Here is a 27,827-nt window from a genome sequence, read left to right as displayed (position 1 = left end):
AAGGTCATTAACGTAATGACCTTTAGCAATAGCTTGATATCACTATTATGGTAGCGATATTAAGTTGGTGCAGCCATTGTTTCGCTGACTTTGCCTTGTGCAAGGACTCACAATGACGCTAAGTAGTGAAATATGTCGTAACATTCAACTTTATAGACACCTGAAGGTTTTGTATCAAAACTGCCTTGTATTTCACACTTTCAGTAATTTCACTTCCCTTTTCAGTAAATCTAATTTCATGTGAGGCAAAACTAACCCCAGAGGATGATGGTGCCACCACAATGTTTCATTTGAGTATCGTGATCTTTGGGGGATTTGTTGTTTTCTACCTTTTAGTAATTGTGACCAAAAGGTGAAGTTTGGTTTCATCAGACCACAACACATTCTCGCACAAGGTTTTAGGAGATTTTTGAATGGAGTTTGGGTGAAAAAAAATATTATTTCCAAATGAACATACGGATGTTGTCACATGTAGAAGACGACTGGTCCGACCCAGAAATCCCTCCAGCTCCTTTGGTGTTCCTTACCAGTTTCTGCCTTGTCTCACTTACTGAAAAATGTGAACTTTTAGTAATGTTCCTTGGTTCCATAGTTTCTCAAATTGTTTTGTAATTGGTGTATTTGCTGGACTATGGTGTGTATGTAATAATGCACACTTATTTTGTATGCTTCTCCTGCCTGATACCTTTCACCAATGATGTCATTTTAACCATTGGTAACCTGTCTCCAAATTGTGGTTTCAGCTAAAGGATGCTAATTAGTAAATGCCAGTAAAATCAAACTAGACTAAGATAACTTTATTCAGGTTAATCACATTCACTACAAATGACGACAGGTGTGAACTCCAAAAAAATTATTGCCAAAACCGAATTAAAAGATGCTTCAAAAATTAGGCTAAGTGTGTGCACATTTATGCAGTATCATTAAACCACCGTTTTACTTTTACCAAATATTTCCTCCCACAAATGTTTTTCACCTTAATTTTACTAGATTTGTCTTCAATTAAATATCGCTAGATGTGGAAAGGGTTTTAAAATGTTTACTTCGATGTCTACTTTTGTAATCACTGAAGTCTGGCATTTTAACAGGAGTTTGTTCACTTTGGAGTGAGACACAATAAAACTACTTCACAAGTGGCACAAGGACTTGACAGAAAATGAGCCAAGAACAAAAAGGAACTCTGAAAGGCATTTAGAAAGATTAAATAACTACAGATTGTCTCCACTTTAAAATATTTCAGCGTCTGGCTCCTTAACACACAAAGGAATGGTCTAAAAGTTTTGCACAAAAATAATTTTTATATAGTTATTTAAATTCAACTTTTCAATTCATAAATAAAAGAAAACTATTTTCTGCTTTTGTCTGGCTTTTACTCTTACCGTTTGCTACTTGTGTCCACCCTTCCCTCACTCCCTTTTTGTGTGTCAACCTCAACAACAGCAAGTTTTCTCTTTTTATTTCCCCCTTACTCTAGCTCTGAAGGACGACCGTTTCCAGATGGTGCTCTTCACGCAACGGCTGGTGCGCATCACCCTGACCAACGTCAGCGTGTCCGACGAGGGAGGCTACTTCTGCCAGCTGTACACGGATGCTACGCACCACCAGGTGGCGACGCTATCTGTTTCCGTCCCTCCAGAAACCCCGACGGTGGAGGTGAAGCAGGAGGCCGTGGAGGGCGGCGAGGCCGAGCTCACCTGCGTGTCGCCGCGGAGCAAGCCGGCCACCACCCTGCGCTGGATGCACAACGGCCGCGAGATACCAGGTACAAGGACAGAGCTTAGATGTGGAGTGATGGATGGGTGGATGATTAGGAGAGATGAATGTGAAAGTTAATGAGATGGTAAAAGACAGGTGAAGTGGAATGGTAGGTTTACACCACAGACTGAGTGCAGAATAAAATGGAAATAAATGGATGGGTGATTGATGGCTTGACAGGATGAAAGGGAGCTGAATCAGGGGAAAAAGATCGGTTAACGACGGATGGATAAATGGAGGAAAAATGAGGATTTGAGCTGTCGAGGTGCCAGACTTTTACCTAACATTTCCTCCATTTTAATCACTGAAATCAAACATTTCCTTACATTGGAAATGAAGTAATTTTGCAGTCCTGTTGTTTCTGGGAGTCATTATCAGTTCATTAAGGAACCCCACCATGTTGCGTATTAGTAGAAGTGTATGCAGAGACAACAGATCATCAGCATCTGCAAATGTTTTCACACATTTTTATTATTCCCAGAGTACGTTCACATTTAAAATCAAAACAAGTTTACAGTACGGTGAAGCAATTCTCAAAAAGTGACACAATTTATATCACTTTGAGGTGTTAAGCAAAAATATATTCATTTTTTTCTACTAGAATGCTCAAAGAATTGATTTAAATTATTGACTCATGACATACCGATGAGCCCTGGAGTCTCTAGCTGGAGCACCACATGGAAACCAAATAGGAAAGCATTATTTCTTATATATTTTTAAGTATTTGCTACAGCTTTTGTGCATCCACAGGTATTTCTGCCTTTAATAAAGCTTTCAGAAAGTGAAATGCACCTCAGTGAGGTTCAGATTAAGGGATTGACCCTGGCTACTGCAGGATACTCCTCTTTTTTTTTTTTTTTTACCACTAAAATCTTCAGGTTTGCTTTTGCAATATGTTTTGGGTCACTGGCTATCTGTTCTGTGAAGCTTCTTCAAATCCACCTTTTTAAATTTACCTGGATGTGAGAAGATAGTCTATTCTCTGTATATTTATGGCACGTTTAAAATTCATATGGGCGAGTCTCTTATTTTTTATCACATCATCAGTAAACACTGAGCTGTCACACTGCCTTCATTTTGGATGCTTTTGTTCATAAATATTTCAAGCCTACCCTGTTTGTTTCCTGCCTGTTATTTTGGTTACAGTTGATCTTAATTTTCTCTGGCCAGAATAAAAACTATTATGGTAATGAGCCTATTCTCTCTGTGCAGATGACATTGCCTCGCAAAAGTATTCCTACCCATTTGAACGTTTTTACCGTTTTGTCTCGTCATAACCTCTAAGGCCCACAAGGTAGTGTGAAAGAAAAATGACCCATAATTGTTAGCGGATTTTAACAAATAGAAATCTAAAAAAGTCTGGCATGTATATCTATTTAGGACTCCTGAGTCAATACTTTGTAGCACCAAATTGTGATTAGATTACAGCTGCAACTCTTTTGAAAATGACTTCAGCAGCAAAAATGCACAGGCGTAGTTTTCCATCAGTGTCAGAGTAAAGAACCACAATTAATATCCATGGCCCACCTTTCCATTTTTTATTTGTGAGCAAACATTTAAACCATTCCCTGGAAGGTAGACATGGAGAGGGGTTTTTCTTTATGCACGAGAGCTGTTTTAGCCTTCAATATTGGAAAGATGCACTGGATGTACTTTACCAATGCGCCAGGCGAATTTTTGATGCGTTTTTATTTTATGTTCCAAACATTGTGCTCACTCGTCCTCACTTGAATTTTTGCTGTTTTTCTGATGGATTTCTTGTGTTTTTTTTGTAATTTCTACATAGACTTTTTCACTTACACAAAGAGCTTTTTTTGCCAGAAACTCAGAAAAAGCTTCACAATACCAATCCTACTTGAAATCAACTCGAAAGCTTTTACAGTTGGTGGGGGAAAAAAAAAACAACAAAAAAAAAACAACCAACACTTGACCACCAGACAAATTTTGAGTTAGTTGAGTGTTGAAAAAGAGCTCTGAACATTCAGCAGCTATAACTGTTAAGTTGTAAGTAGCATACTGCGCATGTGTGAGATGTAAGGAGTGGGAGGCGGGGCTAGATCTGTGTTTTCTTCATTCTGTTGGGTGATGAGCGCGGGAGCGCATGTTGTTAACTGTTTATGGCGACCATTAAAGTGTGGATGCTAACATCAGCAGAGTGATTATTGAATCAACATTGGTAGCAGAGGATGGCCGCTGCTGGAAATTACAAAGTTCCCCCACCGTTCGACGAGAAGACGTCTTACGAAAGTTGGAAAAATGAAATTGAAATCTGGAGACTTGTTACCGACTTGGACAAAAAGAAACAGGCCCTAGCGGTTACCCTGTCGCTATCAGGAAGAGCGAGAGAAAGCGCGCTGGAAATCGCTGCGGAACACCTCAACGACGATACAGGAATGAGCGTTCTTTTAAACAAGTTGGATTCAGTGTTTTTAAAAGAAGAAAAGGATCGACAGTACGAAGCTTACACGGAGTTTGATCGGATCGACAGACGTGGCGACACGTCCATGATGGATTACATTATCGAATTTGAACGACGGTACAACAAGTTACGTAAGTTCAAAATGGAACTACCGGATGCAGTGTTAGCATTCAAGCTATTAGACACCGCGGGGCTAAACGTTAAAGACAAACAGCTAGCTCTTACCGCCTGTTCCACTGTATCTTTTGACAACATGAAATCGGCTTTGAAAAGAATCTTCGGTGATAATGTCTATCCTCCACAAGAGGGCGACTCAGCCTTTTTCACCAAATACACAGGCAAGCGTGAACGGAGTTCAAACTCAGAGCAAAGCCCAAGAACAGCTGCAGGGACTAATCCACTCGACAAATACGGGAGAAGAACTAAATGTGCAATATGTCAGAGCACTTATCACTGGGCAAAAGACTGCCCCAATAAAAGAGAACATGTGAAGCTAACAAATGTTGAGGGATCAAAAGACAATGTTGAAGAATGTAATATTACTCTGTTTTCAGACGAATTCCCATCTGACACACAGATCTTCATGGTAGAAGCTTTGGGATCTGCTGTGATTGACACTGCCTGTACAAGAACTGTGTGTGGTGAAAAATGGCTTGCAGATTATGTAAGTGGGCTGCCTCAGAGAGAATTAATAAAGATTAAAGATGAAAAGAGTGCAAGACCTTTCCGGTTTGGGGATGGAAAACTGGTGCAATCCACAAGAAAGGTGACTATTCCTGCAACAATAGGAAAAACTAAATGCAACATTGAGACAGAAGTAGTTCCAGCAGATATACCGATGCTTTTGAGCAAAACATCACTGAAGAGAGCGAGTGCTGTTTTAGACATTGCTCAAGACAAAGCAATGATGTTTGACCAACCTGTAAAACTTGAACTGACATCTTCTGGACATTATTGTGTAAACTTAAGAAAGGAAAGGATCAATAATGAAAGCCAGTTTAAACAAAGTGAGACACCAAATGATGAAGATGAAATTCTCATTGTGACAGAAAACATGACAACAAAAGAAAAAAAACAGTACTGCTAAAGCTACATAAACAATTTGGACATGCCTCAGTTGACAGACTACAAAAGCTCTTGTCTTGCTCAGGCAACACTGATGATGAAAGCATTACAATCCTGAAGGAAATTGTAAAAAACTGTGAAATATGCATCCGGTACAGTAGAGCAAAACCTAAACCTGCAGTGGGTTTACCCATGGCTTCAACGTATAATGAAACTGTAGCTGTGGACCTACATGAGCTTGAGCCAGGTTTGTGGTATCTACATGCCATCGACCATTTTACAAGATTCAGTGCAGGGAGCATTATCACCACAAAAAGACCCAAAGAGATAGTGAAGCACTTTATTCACTGCTGGATAAGCGTTCATGGCCCACCACGCAGATTATTCACTGACAATGGAGGTGAATTTAACAATGAAGAAATAAGAGACATGGCTGAACATTTTAACATTGAGGTTAAAGCCACTGCTGGATACAGTCCATGGAGCAACGGCCTACTGGAAAGACACAATCAGATTCTCACTGAAATGCTACTCAAGGTAAAGAGAGACAACAAATGTGACTGGAAAATGGCTCTGGACTGGGCTTTGATGGCAAAAAACAGCATGCACAATGTACATGGCTACAGTCCCTATCAACTTGTTTTTGGTCAAAACCCAAACCTGCCTTCAGTTCTAATTGATAGACCTCCAGCATTGGAAACTGATGTCAACACATGGATGGGTCATCACACTGCAACACTGCATGGCATGAGAAAAGCCTTTGCTGAGGCTGAATGTTCTGAGAGGATCCGAAGAGCCCTCCGAAAACAGCTGCGACCCACAGATGACAAATATGAAACAGGAGACAAAGTCTATTATAAACGTACAGACTGTCAGGAGTGGAAAGGGCCAGGTGTGGTTATTGGCCAAGATGGTGTAGTAATATTCGTCAGGCATGGTGGAACGTATGTCAGAGTACACCAGTCTAAGCTGAGAAAAATGAATGAGACACAAGAGAAACTAGGGGAAAGCGAAAGCAAAAATCCATTTAAAACGGATGACCACCTTTCAAAGACACCAGCAGCGGTACTTGATGAAGAACATGACTTTGAAAGTGAACATGAGGAGGAGATGGCACCAACAAGCAATGAATCACTTGGTGTTGCAGAAAACAGTGAATCCTCCTGTGATCCAGTACAACCTGAAGGGGATGGTCTTCCACTGACACACACAACTGTAAGTGAAGGAATAAAACTAAAAGCTGGACAAGGAATTAAATACACAGACAAAGAAACAGGTCAAAAATATGCTGGAAAAATAACAAGCCGTGCAGGGAAAGCCAGTGGGAAACACAAAAACTGGTACAACTTAGAATATACTGAGCCAGAGGAAATTGCTGGATCTAAAGGATCCATTGATATGGGACAAGTAAGCAACCTTGAAGTGGTTGAAAATGTCAAGACCAATACTAACAACAGAGATGAAATATTAGTAGTGAACGAGGATATTTTCTCACACGCTAAACAAACTGAACTTGAGAACTGGAAAAGAAACAATGTATTTGTGGAGGAAAAAGATGAAGGTCAGAAATGCATATCAACGAGGTGGGTGTGCACACTCAAGAAAACACAAGTGGACATAGTACCCAAAGCTAGACTGGTTGCAAGAGGCTTTGAAGAAATTAACATTCAAGAACTTCCTAAGGATTCACCCACTTGTTCCTCTGAATCTCTAAAGATGGTTATAGCTGTTATATGCCAAAATAAGTGGAAGCTGAACTCTATGGACATCAAAGCAGCCTTTTTGCAAGGTAAAGATTTAACACGGGATGTGTATCTCCGTCCACCTCAAGAGGCAGAGAGCGAAGGAATCGTATGGAAGTTAAATAAATGTGTCTATGGCTTAGCAGATGCTTCCTTGTTCTGGTACAACAAAGTGAAAGAAACCATGCAGAAGCTGGGAGGAACTGTGTCAAAAGTTGATCCAGCTGTCTTCTACTGGCAAGATGATTTCTGTAAGGTGACAGGAGTCCTTGCATGCCATGTAGATGACTTTGTATGGGGTGGTTCAGACATGTTTTCTTCAGCTATTATCCCCCAACTGAAAACTGCTTTTCAAGTTGGAAGAGAAGAACATAACAGCTTCAACTACATTGGAATGGAGGTTCATTCTCTGCAGAATGAAATCAGAGTACAACAGCGTGCATACATTAAAAACCTACAGCCCATTCCTATGGATCCCATCAGAGCACCACAGCGGGAGGCTCCATTAACAGACACAGAAATGGACATGTTAAAATCCAAGATTGGACAGATTCTGTGGGTAGCAAGACAGAGCAGACCTGACATCATGTGTGACATATCTATCTTGGCGTCAAACACAAAACATGGTACAATTCAAACATTACACTCTGCAAACAAACTGATCAGAAAACTTAAATCTGAGGAAGTTACCCTTAGATTCCAGTGCTTAGGAGACAGCAAATACCACAAGCTAGTGGTGTTCAGCGATTCCTCAATGGGAAACCTCTCAGATGGAGGGACACAAGGAGGACATTTTGTCATGCTGATGGGAGAAGATGGAAAATTTTCACCCATATGCTGGCAATCCAGACGGATTAGGAGAGTGGTACGTAGCACGTTAGCTGGAGAGACTTTAGCACTAGCAGATGGGATTGATAGTGCTGTCTTTCTTACTACACTCTATTCAGAGCTCATGGTTGGTGATGGCACGCGCAACATCCTACCCATTACCTGTGTAACGGACAACCATTCCCTCCTTGATGCTGTCAAATCCACAAAATGTGTAACTGAAAAGAGACTCCGGCTTGAGATCAGCAGCATCAAAGAACTTATGGGTTCTGGGACAATTCAGGAAATCATATGGACACCTACCAAAGACCAACTTGCCAACTGCTTAACAAAAGTGGGGGCGTCTGCTCTTGGACTGCTGAGAGCCCTAAGTGAAGGGAAATGGCAATTTAAAGATTAAAACAAACAAAAGACTACTGTTCCTTACATAAGTTAAGTTCAAGTAAATGGAGTTAAAATAAGTAAAGTTAGAATGCTAAAATTTCTTTAGCCTGTTACGTGTTCTTTAAAGAAAGAAGGGAGATTGTTAAGTTGTAAGTAGCATACTGCGCATGTGTGAGATGTAAGGAGTGGGAGGCGGGGCTAGATCTGTGTTTTCTTCATTCTGTTGGGTGATGAGCGCGGGAGCGCATGTTGTTAACTGTTTATGGCGACCATTAAAGTGTGGATGCTAACATCAGCAGAGTGATTATTGAATCAACAATAACTCTTCCCTGCTCTCCACTCTTGACTATAAATATCCAAAGATCCCAAACACTCCTGGCCCATATTCATTTTGCAAATTTACTTGAAATTGGCATAAAAAGCTAAAGTTTTCAGCCTGGGCTGTGACACTTGTGCAGGTTTTCCAGAAAGGTCACTGAGGAAAATAAGTATTTGCTCACAATCAACTTACCTGGTAAAATGAAGGTTAAAAAAAAGTGTCTGGTCTTCAAACAGCCTTCCTGAACACAGATCATCATCCCTTTGTTGGCCACCACTTGCTACCTTTAGGCTACAGTTAACCATTCAAATGTCTGCTGTTAACCTACAAAGTCCTTAATTGATCGGCTCTCATCTACTTCAAAGCTTTTGCAAAGAAATGCGTCACAACTTGGTCACTCCAGAAAGGACCGTCAGTTCCCACGTCATACTAAAGAAACCTGGACTCTTTCCAAAATGGTGGGTTGACCTTCTGATTCCTATCAGATCAAGGACATCCCTGTCTATCAAGAAACTCTTGAAGACCCAACTCTTTAGACAGCATCTTCCAACTTACCCTATCCGTCCTTAACCCTCCTACTGCTATTTCTCTTTGTGCATTTCCCACTTTGCCTTGACTCTGTTTCTACAGTGTCACCTCTGACAGAACCTGTCAAAAAGGTCTTCATTCTAATTATTAGCTTATTGATACTTTGCTAATAACTGCATTGTCATGCCTTCCTGTGTAAGTTGCTTTGGATAAAAGTGACTACTGAATGCATAAACATAAACAGACTGGAATAATACATAAAAAGTTGATCTCATTTGCTCATAATCTGACAAGCTTACTAAAACACAAAGGCTCAGATCACTCTTATTTTAGATTCCCAGCTCCCTCTCTTCCTCTCTCTGCCTCAGACTCTGAAAGGCAGACGGCTTCATTTATAACCCTCTAACCTTTCGTCCTTTGCTTCTGATAAATCCAAGAGCATTTTATTAGACTGTTACCTTGATCTAAGTCAGTTTCTCTCGTTCTTTCTATTTCTTTCTATTAAAGGGGTGCTTGATGCAATAACATATCTGAGATCCATCTTTCTTAAACCTTGAGCCTATTCAGCCAGGAGAAAGAGTTTCTGTTGTTAACTTGGCTTCTGTGTTTAATGCTAGACGTAATGTAAATTTCCTTAAATTCTTGGTTTATTCACTAAGCTGCTTGTGACCATGCTACTATAGCTCTCATGAAGGCTTACAGCACAGGAGAGATTCACCAATTATACTTTTTAAGCAAAATACATACTGGTTTTTGGGAACCTTTGGTACTGAATGGGTTAGTTCAGATTTCTCTCTTAGAACCCATTTAAGTAATGCTACCTAATTAACATAAATATATTTTAAAATCTGTTTTGTTTTGGAATTAAAAGTATTGCTGCTCACGGTTACTCACTACATACCAGTGTTTCATGTCTAAATGATATTCTTTTTTTCCATACTGAAACTCTTTCAGTCTCTTTTTACTAATTAATGTCAAACTAATGTTTTTCCTTGTTCTGGTATCTTTGTGTATACTTCTCCACACCTGGATAATGATCAAGCTCTATGTTTTTCTTTACACTGTTATCAACCCTATTGTACAAATAAAACCAAGCTGACAAAGTACATATCTTCTTTATGAGGCACATGGTACTTCCTGACCATTTTCATTTTAAAAAAAAAAACAGAATATCACTGTATCACAGGAAATCCTTTTCTTTTTTTTTTTCCAAAATATCGGTGAGAAAAAAAATAAGCTGTGATTTACTGTCGGATGTGTTAGACTGTTAAATCTTTTATTAATTTTATTATAACTATACTGTGTGTTTTAATGAGGCTTCCTGTCATGAACGGTCATTAATTATTTAAATTAGGAGCAGAGGCTTCTGACGTGTATAATTACACACACTCTAATGTGCATGAAGTGACGTGTAAGCAGTTCTGCACTGAAACAGTAATTTACTGTTTCAATAAAACAAAGACAAAATGATTGTGAAACTGACTTTTTAAGCTGTCTGAAATGGGTTTTTTTATAAGAGTTTAGGCCCCTTAGCAACTTTAGCACTACTGACTGTAACAGTGTGCATTTCTGGATGGTAAATCAAACCTACCCTAACTCAAAAAAGCAGGGAAGAGTGCAAAAAATGGTGGAATAGAGGTTTATTTGTGTATCCTGATCAATCTTGTAGTGGTTTGCAGCACTTATTGGTCCACAAATACAAAAACCTTAACTTGTGGATCCTTACAAAAGTATTCAAAGTGGCATTCATATGTAACCAGCTCCATTTTGTCTGACATCCCTAATTAATCCTGTGCTATCATTATTCCTCAGAGGCTACATCATTCCCCATGTGTGTTATTTAATCTTATTATAAATTCAGCTGTTCTGTGAAGTCCACAGAGCTTCGTGAGTGTAGAACATTAGTGAACAAACAGCATCTTGAAGACCAAGGAACACAGCAAACGGGTCAGGAAGACACTTGTGGAGAAAGCAGGGATCGGTTATATAACAATATTCCACAATTTGAACATCTTATAGAGCACTTTTTAATTCAACAGCATAACTAGAAATACTGACTGTATACCAAATGTGAAAAGTCATGCAAGGTAAGCATGAATCATAGAAGCAGCTAAAAAGTCTATTGTTGCTCTAGAGGAGCTGCAGAGACCCCCAGCTCAGATGAAAGAATGTGTGACTCAAATCTGCATGGAGGATTGAAAAGAACAAAGCCATTGTGGAGAGAAAGCCAGAAGAAGTCATGTTTAAACTTTGCCACAATCTATTTAGGGGACAAACCAAACATGTTGAAGCAGATGGTGTTCTCTGGTTATACAAACATGAAACGTTTTGGCTTGCAGGCAAAAAATGCGTTTTGTTGAAACGATTCCTTTTCACAGTGAGAAAACTGTCCACATTGTGGAACATGGTGACGGCAGTGTCATGCTGTGTGAAGAAAGATTTACTCAGCATTGGAAGCTTCTCAGAGATGATGAGGGATCAAAAGAGATCCCTTTGTAAACAATGTTTACTATCAAAGCATGTTGTTCACGTCCAAACCTGAGACTAATTAATTTTTTCTGTCAAATCTTGGAAATCCATATTCATATTCAGGACGAGCTTCAGCTGCTCAAAATGTGCAAAGAGTCGTACCTTAAAAGGTTTCTTCACACAGCATTGACTCTTTGGCTGAATACATGCACATGCCACATTTTTCAGTTCTTGTAATTTGATTACAGGTACAAACCCGTTCAGGTACGACGGGCTGTCATGCCATTAGTACTGTTTAATAATCAGCGTTAAACAGCTACTGGAGATGTAATAAGCAGTCTGTCGCCCTGAGAACTTCATGTCAGCCATGATCTCATTTCCCTTTGTGGTGTGACACTCTTTCTCTCTTTCATCTGCATTCTTCTTCTTCCTTGTCAGAATACACCTGTTTTATCATTCTGACTATCGTATCTGTCCTCCCACTTACTTCATAGACCTTTCTTTTAATCTGATACTTTTCCCTTTTTTTGCTGAACTCTGTTGCTGACAAAGTCGCAACAGTTTGCAAAGGCCCTCAAAAGTCATAAAGACAGATGGGAACTCTGCTTCTCTTGTCTGATTTTCTGGCTTTATCCTTCGGTCTTCTCCTCCCTCTGCTCTTCTATTCCCATTTTCTCTCCTGTTCATCATCCTTCGGCCTTGAGCTAAACGAACTGTGACACTAAAGGTTAGAAGCAGATCCCCAGCAGATATAGGAGGCACTCTTTAATTAAGACGCTATCTTTCCGCCGCGCCCTCATTTCTGTTCATCAGAACTCGCCGCCGCCATCTCCCAGGCTTCGATTAGGCCAACTTTCGTTTGCTTGCCAGCAATAATTGAAAACTCAGTGTGATAAAAGTAATATTGTATTCTGCCTAAACAAGCACAAACTCCTGGTACGTGACCGTGTCAAGTCCCGTTAGCTCGCCCCGGCTTTTTCTCCTCCCTCCTTCTGCCTCCCCTCCCCCCTCATCTCGCCTTCCGCTCTTATCGTCCTCTTTCATGTCTGCTTTCCTTCAAACATATAGACACACATACCCACATCAATCATATTTCTATTGCCTCCTTTTCTTTTTGTGTCTCACACTTTTACTGTGATGTCCCACTCCCCCACCCAGTGTCTGCTTCAGTTAAAATCTCAATTGGTTTATGCATATTCCCTCTTTTATCCTTTGCTCCCTCTCCCTCTTTTTTCCTCCCCCTTTCTTTTGGTTGCAGACACACAAAACATTTAGTTGATTTGCTATCTGAATACAAACAGTGCTGCTGCTCATAATTGCCATGAAATGTAGATGCAAATTGCTTTCTCTTCTCTTGCCCCTTTTTCATTCTGCCTTCCACTCATCCACCTCTCTGTGGATGCCTGTTGAAGCTCTAAAAAACTCATTCATCTGTTACTAACTTCTACCTCTTCGTTGGCATACTTTCTTCTCTGTCCCCCCCTCTCCCTGCCTCTGAGGCCCTGGCTAACAATCTCCTCCCCGCTGCCTTCTCCTTTCAATACTTTGATTTCGCTGCTGGGGGTAAAGAGAAAGAACAAATTTGTGTTTTGACTGCTAACTTCTCCATTCATCCCCCATCTATTCTCTCTTCCTCTCCATAGGTGTTGTGTCGCAGCAGGACAATGGGAAGACATTCAGCGTATCCAGCACCATCCGCATCCCAGTGGAGAGGAAAGACAACGGCGCGGCGCTGAACTGCGAGGCAATCCACCCTGCGCTGAGTGGCCAAAAGAGGGTTCGACATTATCGGCTGGACGTGTATTGTAAGTCCTCTCGCCTTATTGCGGCGCTTTCTTACAACCTGTCAAGCAAATGAAAAGGCATAATGTTCTCTTCTAAATATTTCACAACTGCTCATTACTCCATCCGTGCTGCTGTCACCTAAATTAATACTTTAATGGTATTCATTATATTGTTTCCCCTGCAAAAATTTGTCATGGTTACACTCATTTTTTTAAACAATGAATGATTCATTTTAGGCCCGATTTTCTGAGGTATGTAGAGCAGCCCAGTGTGAGTCCTGCCCTCGTTAAAGTGCAACGCGTAGAGATCCTGTTGAGCAGAAATAGAGCCGTAGCCAAGTCAGGGTCCTGGCCTGTGGTTTTAAGAGCTTACCAACATCTACATGAAGCAATGAAAAACTCTGCTAGATTAGTATGTACAATGATCTTAGGACTGCTTAGGGATGGATTGATCCCAGCAGGCTTATTTGCACAAAGTAGTAAAAATATAATGCTGTCTTAGAGGAGGAAGTGCATTAAAATGCTTGGAGAAGTTTTAATTCCCCAGTTTTGATATTCTCTTAGGGAGCTACGATAAGATACAAAACCAGGAATCTGTATCACAAATAGCATTAAGGTTTCACAGATCTTAGACTCTTTCAAATAATTTGTAATCAGTGTAAATTAAACCAGTCCAGGATTGAACTGTTCATTTATTGAGGTTTTTATGCTTCACTAATGTTAAGTTGCCCCTGATGCCAAGAATGGATTAAAAATTCTATATTTTTTGTATTTCCAGATACAATAGTAGCTCCCATGCAGTTTTTAATCTCTTTTTTGTGTAGAATTGCCCCATTCAATTTGATCGCCATATGCATTTTATGTTTTTAACTAGAGGTAATTAGATGCAGTCTAGACTCATTAAAACTGAAATAGTTCTTTAGTTTAGCACAACGAGGAAGCTGTAAATGCCAATTTAAGCATTATTAGCAGCTAACAGTTAATCACTAGTATCATAACAGCAGATTTTTTGCAATAAATTTGAATTTACTCAGAAAAGCAAGAGACTATACAAACCGGATTCCAAAAAAAGTTGGGACGCTAAACAAATTGTGAATAAAAACTGAATGCAATGATGTGGAGATGGCAAATGTCAATATTTTATTCGTAATAGAACATAGGTGGCAGATCAAAAGTTTAATCTGAGTAAATGTAACATTTTAAAGGAAAAATATGTTGATTCAAAATTTCACAGTGTCTACAAATCCCAAAAACATTGGGACAAGTAGCAATAAGTGGCTGGAAAAAGGAAATTGAACATACAACAAACAGCTGGAAGACCAATTAACACTAATTAGGTCAATTGACAACATGATTGGGTATAAAAAGAGCTTCTTAGAGTGTCGGTGTCTCTCTGAAGCCAAGATGGTGAGAGGATCACCAATTCCACCATCAAAAGATTCAGAGAATCTGGAACAATCGCTGTGCGTAAGGGTCAAGGCCGTAAAACTCTACTGGATGCTCGTGATCTCCGGGCCCTTAAACGTCACTGCACCTCAAACAGGAATGCCACTGTCAAGGAAATGACAGCATGGGCTCAGGAATACTTCCAGAAAGCATCGCCAGTGAACACAACCTACCGTCCCATCCACCGATGCCAGCTGAAACTCTACAGTGCAAAGAGGAAGCCATTTCTAAGCAAGCTCCACAAGCTCAGCCGTTTGCACTGGTCCAGGAGTCATTTAACATGGAGGGAGGCAAAATGGACGACTGTTCTGTGGTCAGATGAGTCACGATTTGAAGTTCATTATGGAACACTGGGACGGCATGTCATCCGGACCAGAGAGGACAAGGATAACCCAGGTTGTTATCAACGCTCCGTTCAGAAGCTGCATCACTGATGGTCTGGGGTTGCATGAGTGCTGGTGGCCTGGGCAGCTTGCATGTCTGGAAAGGCACCATTAATACAGAGAACTATGTTCAGGTTCTAGAAGAAGAAGAAGACCCTGCATTTTTCAACAACATAATGCCAGACCACATTCTGCAGCAATCACAACATCATGGTAGGAGAAGGATCCGGGTACTGAAATGTCCAGCCTGCAGGCCATATCTTTCACCTATAGAGAACATTTGGTGCATCATAAAGAGGAAGGTGCGACAAAGAAGGCCCAAGACGATTGAACAGTTTGAGGCCTGTATTAGACATGAATGGAGAGCATTCCTCTTTCTGAACTTGAGAAACTGGTCTCCTCTGTCCCCAGACGTCTGTTGAGTGTTGTAAGAAGAACGGGAGATGCCACACATTGGTAAAAATGACCTTGTCCCAACTTTTTTGGGATTTGTTGACGTCATGAAATTTTGAAACAACATATTTTTCTCTTAAAATGATACGTTCTCTCAGTTTAAACTTTTGATCTGTGATTTGTGTTCTATTGTGAATAAAATATTAGATGTTGGCACCTCCACATAATTGCATTCAGTTTTTATTCACAATTTGTTTAGTGTCGCAACTTTTTTGGAATCCAGTTATTGTAGAGACATAATTTCTCAGTTGGCTTGTATGTCTGGCACATGAGACGGAACCAAACAAAATATTAGTTTTACAGCAGAAAAATGAGAAGAGACTTCAGGAGTGTTTTGGGGAAAACTACGAATTACAATTTTGTTGTTTTTAGTTGAGAGAGGTGAGGCGCGGCGCATATTTGTGTGTCTGATTTATTAGCCAAAGACACTCATGGTTTGTGATCTACAATTTGCTCATAAGAACCTCTTCATGTTGGCTTTTTCTTCTGAACATTTTTACTAACAGAAGTCTGTATTTATGACTTGAAGTTGTTTCATAGCAAAATTAACATCACATGCTGCCAAGATCTTAGTCTCTCACTGTTATATTGACATCATTACAAATAAGAACACTTTCAAGTTTGCAGTATAAAAGCACTTTATGTTCCGTTTGATCTGAAATTTTACATGATCTCTCATGTTGTCACTAAATGAGCCGTACTCCTTATCTTGTAATTTATAATGCACTTTGAAGCATCTCAAATGTTTTTACTTGGCATACAATTACGATTAAGAACACAGTTCCCCAATAAAATGTGCTCTGTAGTAGAAGTGGACAACTGAGGAATTAACATGCGCTTATAAGTCATCAGAATGTTTGATTCTTCAGAATAAAAGCAACAGGCTTTCCATTTCTGCAAAAGGAAAATCTGAAACTGCACATATTTAATTTTTCTGTAGTGAACATTTCTCTGCTATTTGTAGAATATCACTATCTTTTTTTTTTAAATGACAGAAATAATGTTACTTTCAGTTCAGTTGGATCGCAATTTATTTACATTCTTATTTTCCTTTTGTCTGTTCGCCAAACAGCTTCCCCGTAGTTGGACATTTTGTGCACATTAAACCAAGAGAATAGATATTAGCACATTTCACCTCAGTTTGCTGATCGAATGCTACCAGAGCAATATTCTGTTGCATCGTTTGTTTTCTCCTCATATCAGCATGCCTGGCAGTTCAGTGGGACTCTTATCCAGCAATATGTCCATAATTTTGCAAAGTCAAACATTCCACAGGCATGCATAAATATTTACTTTTGGCAATATGATTCACACTCAGCAAGTAATTCTGCATCAGCCTTTGAGAACAGTTAATTTGCCACATGTATATAGCTGTTTGTTGATGGATCCGAATGATTAATATTTATCAGGCTCCACATTCTGCATGCTGGTGGCTTCTCCAGTCGCAGAACTGGTAATAATGGCCATTTCGTCTGTGTGGATTTGGCTTCCTGTTGCTGTGTTATTGAAGTAAACGCGGTACAGCAGCTGGTGGAGTGGTGGACTGCTTATGATAACAGGTGTCACAAACCGTAGGATTGTGGGCTCGTTGCCTAGGAAACAGATGTTAAAGATTCTTCTTCCTGCCACTTTATCACTTTTCCCTTGGTCCTCATTTTTGTTCTCGTCTCTCCCTATTTTCCTTTGTCTTTTGTTATTCCTTTTTGTTCCACCTGTACTGTTGCTGTATTACGGTCTGTTTTGTATAGATTTTGCTATCGCGCCTCCATGGTGACATACTCTCACTTTTTATGTTTCTCCACAGTTGCTCCCACAGTGCGGATTGTTTCTCCCACAGGGATTTTGCGTGAGGGCGACTCGCTCAGCCTCACCTGCTCTATCACTGGGAATCCTTTGTAAGTGTCTCTGTTTGCTTTGAAAGTCGTTTTCTAGAAGAATGTTGCTGAGGATATTTGCTTTGATTTACACTTGACGTAACACGACAAAGTTTGCAACAGTTACTTCAGAAAATTCTTTAAATTTCTAAGAGTAAACACAGATATCCTTCACTTCACCTCCTAAGTCACATGAAATGGTAACTGTTACAAAGGGCAACCTACGCAAAAAGATTTATCGGAACATGTTTACGAAAGACGCTTTGAGGAGAACACAGGGAAGGTTGGAAGGGACAGTATCAGCACATAAAAAATTAACAGCATGCAAAAAGCCGGATAAAAACCCGTTTGCGCAGTGAAGTTTTACCTGCTAAGATATGATATTTCAATTCTAATCTACCACAATTCAGCAGATGGCTGCAGAGAAACCCACAGGGGTAAACAGCTTTAATATTGCTGAGAAGTTTACCTCTCTTACCTCTTTTAGTTGTCTGTCTGTCTGTCTGTCAATCTGTGGACATTCAAAGCCGCTTGTGCCAGTTTTCTTAAAGGAATAGTTTGGATCAGTTGTCCAAAAACCATAAACCACAACATATTTTGACTGCACATCATTTTTCACAGAACACTGCTTTACAAAATTCTTAATAATGAAAGTAAAAACTGAATTTTCAAGCACACGGTTAGTAAACCCTGCACATCAAAATCATTGCCCCTAAACACTTACCTCACAGATTTCTAGCATTGTGGGACTTCTTAATGGCTGTTAATACACTTTATACCCTGAGTTGGACAATTTTCTGTTATTTAGGCTTTTTGTGACATTTCCACTCACAGTCTGGCTCAGGCAGAGAGCTTAAAAGCTTCACACTTCCACCCAAGGAAATACACACATACCAGGCAGTCCAGCATAACAAATGTATCATTTTATTTAATATTTCTTATTTATATCGCTGTGATGTGATATATATTATATACGCAAGTCCACTTGAAACACCATAACTCAGGCAGACGTAACGATTTTACAGATACATAATGTTTAGTGTTTCACATTCATCACCACTATTTGTCTGCATCTAAAAGCTGAGAAACGAGATGCAATAAAACAAGGCAGTTGAAATATAAAGAGAGACACGGGTTAAAGTTTGCGATAACTGATACACTTTAGCTATTCAGCAGAAAGCAAATCTTGTGTAAACTGGGTGTTTCATACTGAGACCCTGGCAATTTCACAGGTCAGCTGATGGGTTTAAGTACAGAAGCTTTTCTTCTTGAGTATTTCTTAACATTGCTTGTTTGCAATGTTTTTTTTATATATATAAACAGAGATAGTTTACTTCCATATGCTTTTTTTTTCTCTTAACAGCACACGTGAAAATGTCTTAACTATGAAGACTTAACAATGGATTTCTCTTTTAATAGAGAGATAGTTCAATATTTTTGAAGTGCAATTTAAAAAAAAAAATAGTTTAGACCTCAATAATGTCACGGGAGCTCTGTGTTACTTAAACTTGCATTAGACAGTTTTTCATACTGAAGCTAATTATTTTTTCCCAGGGGAAATAGAGTTGGGAGGTTGTGTCCTACCACTGATCTTCCTACGTGAAACACACACTGAAAAAGGACTATTTAAACTATTTTTGGGTGAAGAAAGAGTCCGAAATGCATGCAGTGGAAGTAAAAATTGACTAAATCTGTTCACTTTAAGCTGTAAGGTTTTCTTTATACTGCTTTATTTTCTTTCTGTCTGATATTTTGATCACAAAAGCATCATATACTTAAGGATTTATATTGGGCTGTTTTTATTTTTTTTTATAGATTATTGTGTTTTGTTGTGCTTTGTTTTTATGATTCCCTCTTTGTGCTTTAGTCTTTGTTTTGGGATTTTTTATGCTTCTTTTGTTTGTTTAGCTATTACTTTAATTTTTACAGATCTATGAGCTCGCTATTCCCTCTCATTTGTTTCCCTCAGTTGCCTCAAGCTTCCTCCTCTCTCACAGCTGCTACACATCAGTAATCACTGGCCTGTTTTTGTTATTTTTCGTTTGTTGTTTTTTTTAACCAGTAATCACCTCTCCAGTATATTTGCCCTCCAGTTTTATTCACTTCTCTTCAGATCATCCTTTGCTCTCAATGCCATGCGGTTTGCTTCTCGCTGGGTTTCCTTAAATGTTATCCCATCTTTTACCTTAATTAGTTACTCTTGGGTTGTTGTTTTTTTCTAGATTTGTGTAAAAAGTTTTCAAAATTCTCTGTCTATAGTTTTTAAAATAAGTATTAGCAGTTTTTGTATGTTATGCTAAACATCTGCTTGGTATTCACCGAAATTGTACATAGGCCGTGACTGAATTATGTATAATTTTCTAGTAAAAACCAAACACTCAAAGTGCTTCTGTGCAATGATTGTCACTCCCTAAGCTGCTCTAATCATATCCACGTTATGTAGAATAGTAGCCAACTTTGGGGCTAAGTGCTTTGCTCGGCGGCACGCCGTCATGAGGCAGGGGAAGCTGGAATTGAGCCCACAACTTTCTGATTTCATAATAACGATTCCTTTCACTTGAGTTACATCAGCCACATATGTGCTCAATCACCCATTGGTACAGGTTTTAAAGGTAGAAGCTGTCCTCCTTACGTCCCTCTGAGTAACTTTAATAGATTCTGTGCTGCTTATAAAATATTACACCAGGATAAAAATTATTCTACCCAATTCCTGTGATAATTGAATAATTGTCAGGTTCCTCCAATCTCAAATTAGTGGTTAATTATTAATGCAGGACTTCTTTGCTCTTTATTTAAGCAGACGTTTGAAATGAAAACTGAATACTTCTGAGGTTACTTCTTTCACAGAACTAAGTAGAAAAGGACTGTTACAGTGAGGTTTGATTAAACTTTCCAAAGCAAAGCTAAAACTGTTCAAACTGTCATTTATTAGCATGATCAATATGATAAAGTGCCTTGGTAAACAGCAAAGAAAACTAACGCTGTCACCAAATTATCCTCTTTGTATTCAGAAGAAGCTTCTTTGGTTTGAGTTCAATTTTGCAGCGTGAAGGACAATGGGAATTTAAGAGGTTGCTCCAAACTCTTACTATAATTAAGAACTTATTAGTGAGTGTGCGTGACTTGGATCTGTAAAACATGCACAAAATCCGATCAGTCGTTAACACGTTTCAAAGCCAACTTTGAAACAAACCTTTATTTTTTTTTTTTCTCCCGTAGAGGGTCCATGGACTCTGTGCACTCTACAGAATGATATTGGGCCCTAAGCCGTTAAGCCTGCTCCTAGATGGTCCGTCTGTCTGTGGGCATCAGGTCCACTAAAGCTCCCCCAGTAAAGCTCCGTGCAGCCAAAGAGTGAACGTGAGCGCGTGTGTGTGTGTGTTCATGTTTTTGTGTGATGTCTTTAGTGAAATCCAACTGAGAGGACTGGCTGAAAACCGTGTTGGCCCTAGCCTCTCTGAAGCTTTGTAGAGGCTGATTGGGAGCACTGTGTGTATGTATAGATGTGTGTTAGCGTGTGTTTTGGAGATCACTGGGTGGGACTTCAGGCGGCTCTGCACTCTGACCTCGATCTCATGCTTTACACACAAACACCGCACCAAGGCCACCCACATGTTTTCTTCACCAAGTTTGTTAACCACTTGTTAGGCAATAAGGACCAATTAAATGCCACTACATTTTGGTGAAAGGTTACAGTTAGTGTGTCTGGCATTAAGACGGGGATGCCCCCATGTCACTTTTCTCGCTTACCTCCTTATTTGTGAATTAGCTTTAAAAGGGATTACAGAGGCCAGGGGTATAAGTGTGTACTTATGAGTTTGAAGCTCAGAATAAGATTCTGTACTGCATATTTAGTACGGGAGAGGGCTTGCATGTGAGGGACTGAGCAAGAAGGAGGTTTAATTAGACTTCCTGAAGGATTAGAACCCAGATGAGTCAGGATTGTAATCTGCCCAAAGTGGCGTGAGCCATGACACCCAGCCAGAAACACACGCTGTACTCACAGGGATTTCTTCACCCGGATGTCTCTGTAATCCTCACACCTCCTGTCTGCTCTGCCTTTCATGACCAAATCATTTTGTCTGCCTGTTCCTGTCCTTCATTTTCCTCCATATCATCTCCCCTCTCTTTTTCCCTCAGTAATATTACAGTCTTTCCTCCTGCTTTTGTCTTTTTTTTCCACCTTGCACACCTGACACCCTTTTCCTCTCTCATCTGCCACTCTCTCCCTCCTGCTACCCGTTTCACACCGTTGCTGCTCTCTGACCATCTACCTCCTCATTATTTTTCAGGATCCGGCCCCCTGTTACCATTGGCTTCTTCTTCAAAACCCCCTCTACTCTGTCTTCTCATCTCGCTCACCCTCGCCCTCTGGGCCACTTTACCCTTCTTTGCCACCTTTCTTTTTATAGCACCCCTGCCTGTTTGTGCTGCAGTCCATTCTTTTAACTTGACTTTCTATTTTTTTCTCCGCAATACCAACACTTAAACTCTGCTGAGCTTTGTTTAAATTATTGCTGTGTGTAAAATATTCACCCATTTACTAATTTACAATTTATGCAAAATATATTGGTTTGTGTCATAAACTAGCTTTGCATTTTGAATGCAAATACTTCTCAGTCCAAATCTTTTATTGATTCAATAATTTTTCTGTGCTTGGCTTGAATACAAAAGGAATCAAATCAAATCTCTTTTTAACACGTCAACATGAAACAATGTGAAACAAATGCACTAACATATTTAATGCATGGACGGAAGATGTAACTATATCATAACCTTCATTTATTTAAAATGATGAACATTATCAGGAAGATGCTGTTAAATATTTCATACCAGATAAGTGTTTTAGAGTTAAAGCATTTGTGCAAATAATTCAGAAACAATGGCTTGGTTGAACTGTGACTTAAATGTTTTTGTTTGTTTGTTTACTGTACCCATTTTTCTAACCCTATATATACCCTGAAATTCTCTGGTGAAGAAATGAGCCATTTATGCCATACTTCAACAGCTACAGTAAGGTGTCTGGAGAATTATTGTGCTTTGGCATTTTCAAACTAACTGTTTATTAGCAAAAACAAGCTAATCTCTGTAGCATGCTCAATTTAAAGATCCAGATATGGACATTAGAGATGGCATGTAAGGAGTTAGTGGGAATTTATGGCCCTTCAGACAACAAAACACGTTAACACTTGCGCTAGCGTGCTAGGTGCATGCATTAGCATTCAGGTAGTAAATCAATATAGTAAAGTTGACAATAACTTTACTTATTATTGAAAAGTTAATTTATTTCAGAAACGTGTTTCAATCCTTTATTTTATTTTTTAAACTGGAAGTATAATTTTCTACTTTCAGCAAATGAAAACATAACATTTAAGATTAGACTATTACATCAGCCGACTAAGAATTTTAATGCAAAAATGTTTAATATGTGCTTTAATGTTACTTTCAGAAGTAACATTCTTTTATTCTGACAAGCGACCCTCATCAGAATGCATTCTGATTTACTGAATATATGACTGAACTCTGCAGGAACAGAAATTAGTTCCCAGTTGCCACAAGAACAAAAGGACATGTTTGTCTTTTTGTTCACAGTTTGGGAGCTCTTCCAGCTCTTGTTCTTGATGCATATTCTCGGCAGAAGATTTTTTTTTTTCTTTCTTTCGTGGTATCCCAGAAATGTGAAATGAATATTCTGCAGTGGGAGAGACCTATGAATACTGCCAGCGAGGTCTGCGCTTTAGTTCCTGTGAAGTATGAAATGTCCTTGCCAGCAAGAACTTTGTTCTTTCTATTGCAGCCGCAAGTAAAATAACTAATTTCTATGCTCTTGTGCAGTGTGCACTGCCCTTTGGTCATTATATCATTAGTTTTGTCAATGTGACATTACAAAATAGAAAAAGGGAATTAAAGATACCATTCCATCACCTTCATTTTGGAGATATGAACTGAACTAAAAAAAGTTTTCAATTCCTGATCTCACAGTCAGCCTTGTTGGTTTCAGTTTACAGTTAAACTGAAAAGCATGCATGTGTGGATAAAGTGGAAGGATTTTCCCTGTTGCAACATTTAAGACTTACTCCGGCATCTAAAGCATGTAAAAATGTGATCTAAAACCTCTCTACCCTCCACTAGATCTTCTAATTAGATGATGAGCTAATTTGTCAAGCCTGAAAGGGGATTGAAATTAAGAAAATACATTTGTAACCAAGTTGTATTTCCAGCCCAATGCTGGTCATTTTAATCTAAATAGTAAGATTTAACTGTTTTTTGTAAATGCAAACTTTGTGATTTTTACCTAAAGATCAAGTTCAACATATTACAAAAATTATTGACACCACTCCGTATCACTTCGGGTAGATATCAAAGTTAGCTGAGTGATTCTCCCATATCATAATGAGCGCATCCACTGAATTCAGCATCATTTTAAATATTCTCACTCAATCTTTCTTCCTAGGCCCAGAGACATCCTGTGGTCCAAGATAAATGACACTTTGCCTGAGAGAGCAGAGATTTCTGGGCCTACTCTTCAGATTTCCCGTCTCAGCCAATCACACAACGGGACATATTTGTGCCAAGCCCAGAACAACTTCGGTCGTGCAGCTGATCATTACACCCTGTTGGTGTACGGTGAGTATGTCAACAATTTGTTCCATTGATTTTTTTTTTCTTTTCCATCCCACTTTTAAGTTGTTAAGTGTTCTTAGTCATTTCATGTTCTTTGTTATATTGTTGTTTGTTTGAGATTGTTCTTTTGAGGTTTTATTGATCATCTCTTCTTTCCAGCGTCTTCAGAATATGGTTGTTATTGCACAGAGCAACAGACACTTTAAATCTTGATGCATTTTATTTCTCTTTAGGCTGTTTTATTTTATGCATTATATTTTATTTTTGCTCTGGCCATAGCAGATCTTCTTTGCTAAATATCATCCACATGGTGTTCAGGCTGCCTCAACAAGAAAGCTTAGAAACATTATTGTTTAGTATATTCTTTGTGTGTTGCTGGTTTATTATCTCCGCTGGGACTCAATTTTCTCCTCAGGGAATTTTGAAGAACTGAAATCTCTTGAGTGCAATAAGTGAAGACAGGTAATTTTTATTTATTTTTTCTTACCAGTAAAGGTTTTGGACTAATCCTTCCATTTTTTTTTGTATAAAGTTTGCTTATCCTTAAAGTGCCTGGATAGGGCAGTCCTTGAGTGCCCTGTTTTGCTCCTCCAGAGCAAAAAAAAAAAAGTGAATGGTAGAGGTACTTGTGTCTCTAATTTGACTGTAAGTGTGGTTGTGTGTGATTGAGTGTGTTTTTGTGTTTGCACCATAATGGACTGGTAACCTTGTAACCTGCCATTGGTCCAACCCAAGTCTGGGATAGGCTCCAGACCTTGTGCAACAGATGGAAGATCTGTGTTTTTTCAAAACTCACTGACACACTGGAAACAGACAACAGAGTTCAGTTTTTTTTTGTTTTTTTTTACATGTTTACATGATTAAATTTGGCAGAAAAACAACAGCTAAGCATCTGTTGTTTAAATTCAGATCAATGCTCTATTTTTTGCATAAGCAGACGTATTGGAGAGGAGCTAGAGTTAGTCAAGGAGCTTTTTGTTGTTGTTGTTTAGGTGTTTCACTTAAATAAAATGATAGAGACTATATTCTTCCAGCACATATCTGATATTTTTATCAGTCTTTTATTTGGCAAAGACTTCTATATAGCAACATTAATTTCACAGATTGTTGAAATGGAGAAATATGTGAATGAAAAGAAACTGAGAAAGGATCAAAAATGTTTGTAAAGTGATTTATCCTGTGAGGAAGAACATGTAAGAAGAGATGCTGTCGTAGTGCAGAGGGTTGTAGACCCAACAAACGACGCCCTAAATGCCTTCGCTCTGTCTGTAATTTGACACAGTAGAAAATGGCCACCTATATCCAAAAGATCAAACACTGAAATTCAGGCAGCAAACTCTGAGATTGTGCTCTGATCCAGACTAAAAATGTTCCACTGTCACTCTGATCCATCGGCGCTCTCATTTCTCAATACATAAGTATGTCAGAAAGCCATGCCAAGGTTGTGCAGGTCTCACTTTTCTACTTATAATCAGTTTTTACCTTGAGAATATTTATTACATCGCATTACTGGGACTTCATCAGTCTGTCAGCAGTGACTTCTCTTACCACATGTCATTTGGTCAAATGTCATTTCAGAATAAATCAGCTTTATTTACCAAGTTTGTTCACACAAGCAAGGACTTAGTCTTTGCTTCGGCTCTGCCCTCGTTTAAGACATTTAATATATCAATTTATGAAAAAGTAAGTAATTTTTTCTTTCTTGTAAACATGTATATATGCAAGGTGAAAAATATGTTTTAACTTATGCTACACACGTGGTTGATGGGAGGGAAGTTAAAATCACACCAGCTGCAATCTCTCCTTCATTTGGCTCAGACACTTAGAAAAATTAAATCACAGCAGAAGCTGTGATGTGGGAGAACATCCAGAAGTAATATTTAGAGAGTAAGGTTGTTGATTGGATTCTTTCCTATTATCATAGTTTTTTTTTTTTTGTTTTCTTTTTGCAGACAGTGGACTCATGAAAAGTAAAACCTATAAAAATGCTTCAGAAGAACCAATTATGTTACCTGATAAACTTCTTGCAAGACTAGCGGGCGTCTCAGCAGTCTGGCTGTTTACGTTTGCTCAAGGCATCTGTCATCGCTTGTGTATGAGATGGGTATTGTTCCTTTGGTTGTCCTATGTTTTAAATGCAAAATCTGATCGTTTTATAATCCTGGAACAAAAAGTATTTCCCACAGGGAGAGAGTGTTGGGCTGGTGCATAAAAAACTCTTCCTGTGTTTATTTCCACTGAGTTCACCTGCAATTCCTGCATAGATGATCTTTGTAGCTGTGTGGATAATAAACAGCTGCACATCCACTCAGGAATTTTAACATATTCCTGTTAAAATTGTTTCTTTTTTTTTTATCAAATAAACTATCGCTTCTCTGTATACAGTCAGAGCCAATGACAGTCTCAAAGACTGTCATCATCCACGTACGAAAGCATGTTTTTGGTTTTCAAGGTTGTGATTCAAAAATGTCTTATATGAAGAATGAATTTTAAAATTAACTAGCTGCAAAAAATGAAAAAAAGCTTGATTTTAAATTGATTCATACTTTCAAGATGTCTAGACTTTCTGACTTTATAATTTGATGGTATTTTCTCCTTCATTGATAGCTAACCCAGTTTGGTTACATGGCATCATGGCTCAGTGGAAATGATAATACAGACCTCAGGAAAATCTCACACCTCTGTTTGTCAGCAGCTGCGACAAATTGGCCAACTTTCTGTCGGAGCTTGAGTTGCATCTGAAAAAGCGAGGTTTTGATGAATGGTAATGTGTCAGTGCCGCGCGAAACGACTGACTAAACTTTCAGTGGTGTAAGGACAACACAGGATTTTGTTTATGTGAGGACAGCAGTGAGGATAAACTGCAGAGTGAGCTCATCATTAGTGGCCGGTTTCTGGCTTGGTTTTGAGTTGGCCTAATTACACCAACGTTACCGTCACTCAGCAGGGCTTGCTACTATTTGATCCAAGCTCCCCAGCCCCTGGTGGAGGCTCCTGTCATTGCGCTTAGCACCTGATTTGGAGATCAGAAGCAGAAAGGGTGAATGCAGAGAACAGAGATGTATTATGGAACAATTTTGAGCTGCTTTTAGTTAGCAACCCCTCAACACCCATAACACTAACACCACTTTTCTCTCACATGTCGATGCCCTGTACATGCCATTGTACACGCTTTCAGTGACACTAATAATGACAGTTTTTTTTTTAGGGTGGCAGCAGTGGCAAGATAAAAAGCGATATCCCCACCCACTAGCTTCTTGTTTTTCTTTCTCTATGCGCTTCTTAGGGGCTTGGATATTTAAGGCTTTGACGTCTACAAATGTATTTGGAGAAACATTTTCTTCTGATTTCTTGTCTTTCAAGATTTTGTCGTCTTGTCTCTGTGGTCTATCCTTTTAGTGTATGATGAAACAATATTCCATTTAAATATTTTTGCTATTTTGGCTTTTTTGTCACACTTTAGATAATCAGTTTTAAGCAGAAACAAAGACAACCTAATTATTTAATTTATTAGGAGAAAAAAAATTATCCCAACATACTTGGCCCCAGCAAAAAAGTAACTCCCCCACCCAAAAAGCAAGACATCATGATCTAATCTACACAATTGTTCTGCTTCCGGACCTGGAAATCTTGCAGTCGCTAATAGAGTGTTAAATTCTGCTCTCTACTACAAATGCAAAAGGAGATTGTCTGGCTAGAAGTTCATAATCTTAAACTCAACCACACTTCACACACACGCCCACACACACACACT

General features: G+C 39.1%; 1 protein-coding gene across 4 annotated transcripts in view; it reads left to right on the top strand.

Annotated features, from left to right (window-relative positions):
* Positions 1-27,827, top strand: part of cadm4 (cell adhesion molecule 4) — a 235,497-nt gene that overhangs the window by 189,594 nt on the left and 18,076 nt on the right. For all 4 annotated transcript variants that reach the window (XM_014975197.2, XM_014975274.2, XM_014974978.2 and 1 more), the window contains exons 3-6: positions 1,475-1,762; positions 13,153-13,314; positions 17,380-17,470; positions 23,904-24,076. In XM_014975197.2, coding sequence (XP_014830683.1) covers positions 1,475-1,762; positions 13,153-13,314; positions 17,380-17,470; positions 23,904-24,076 — 714 coding nt within the window. The remainder of the gene's footprint in view (positions 1-1,474; positions 1,763-13,152; positions 13,315-17,379; positions 17,471-23,903; positions 24,077-27,827) is intronic.

Source organism: Poecilia mexicana, unplaced genomic scaffold (assembly GCF_051168715.1).
Source record: "Poecilia mexicana isolate PSO_F unplaced genomic scaffold, ASM5116871v1 scaffold_16, whole genome shotgun sequence".
In the NCBI taxonomy this organism is placed as follows: Eukaryota; Metazoa; Chordata; class Actinopteri; order Cyprinodontiformes; family Poeciliidae; genus Poecilia; species Poecilia mexicana.
The sequence above is the reverse complement of the archived record's forward strand: the minus strand, read 5'-3'. Positions and strand labels throughout refer to the sequence as shown.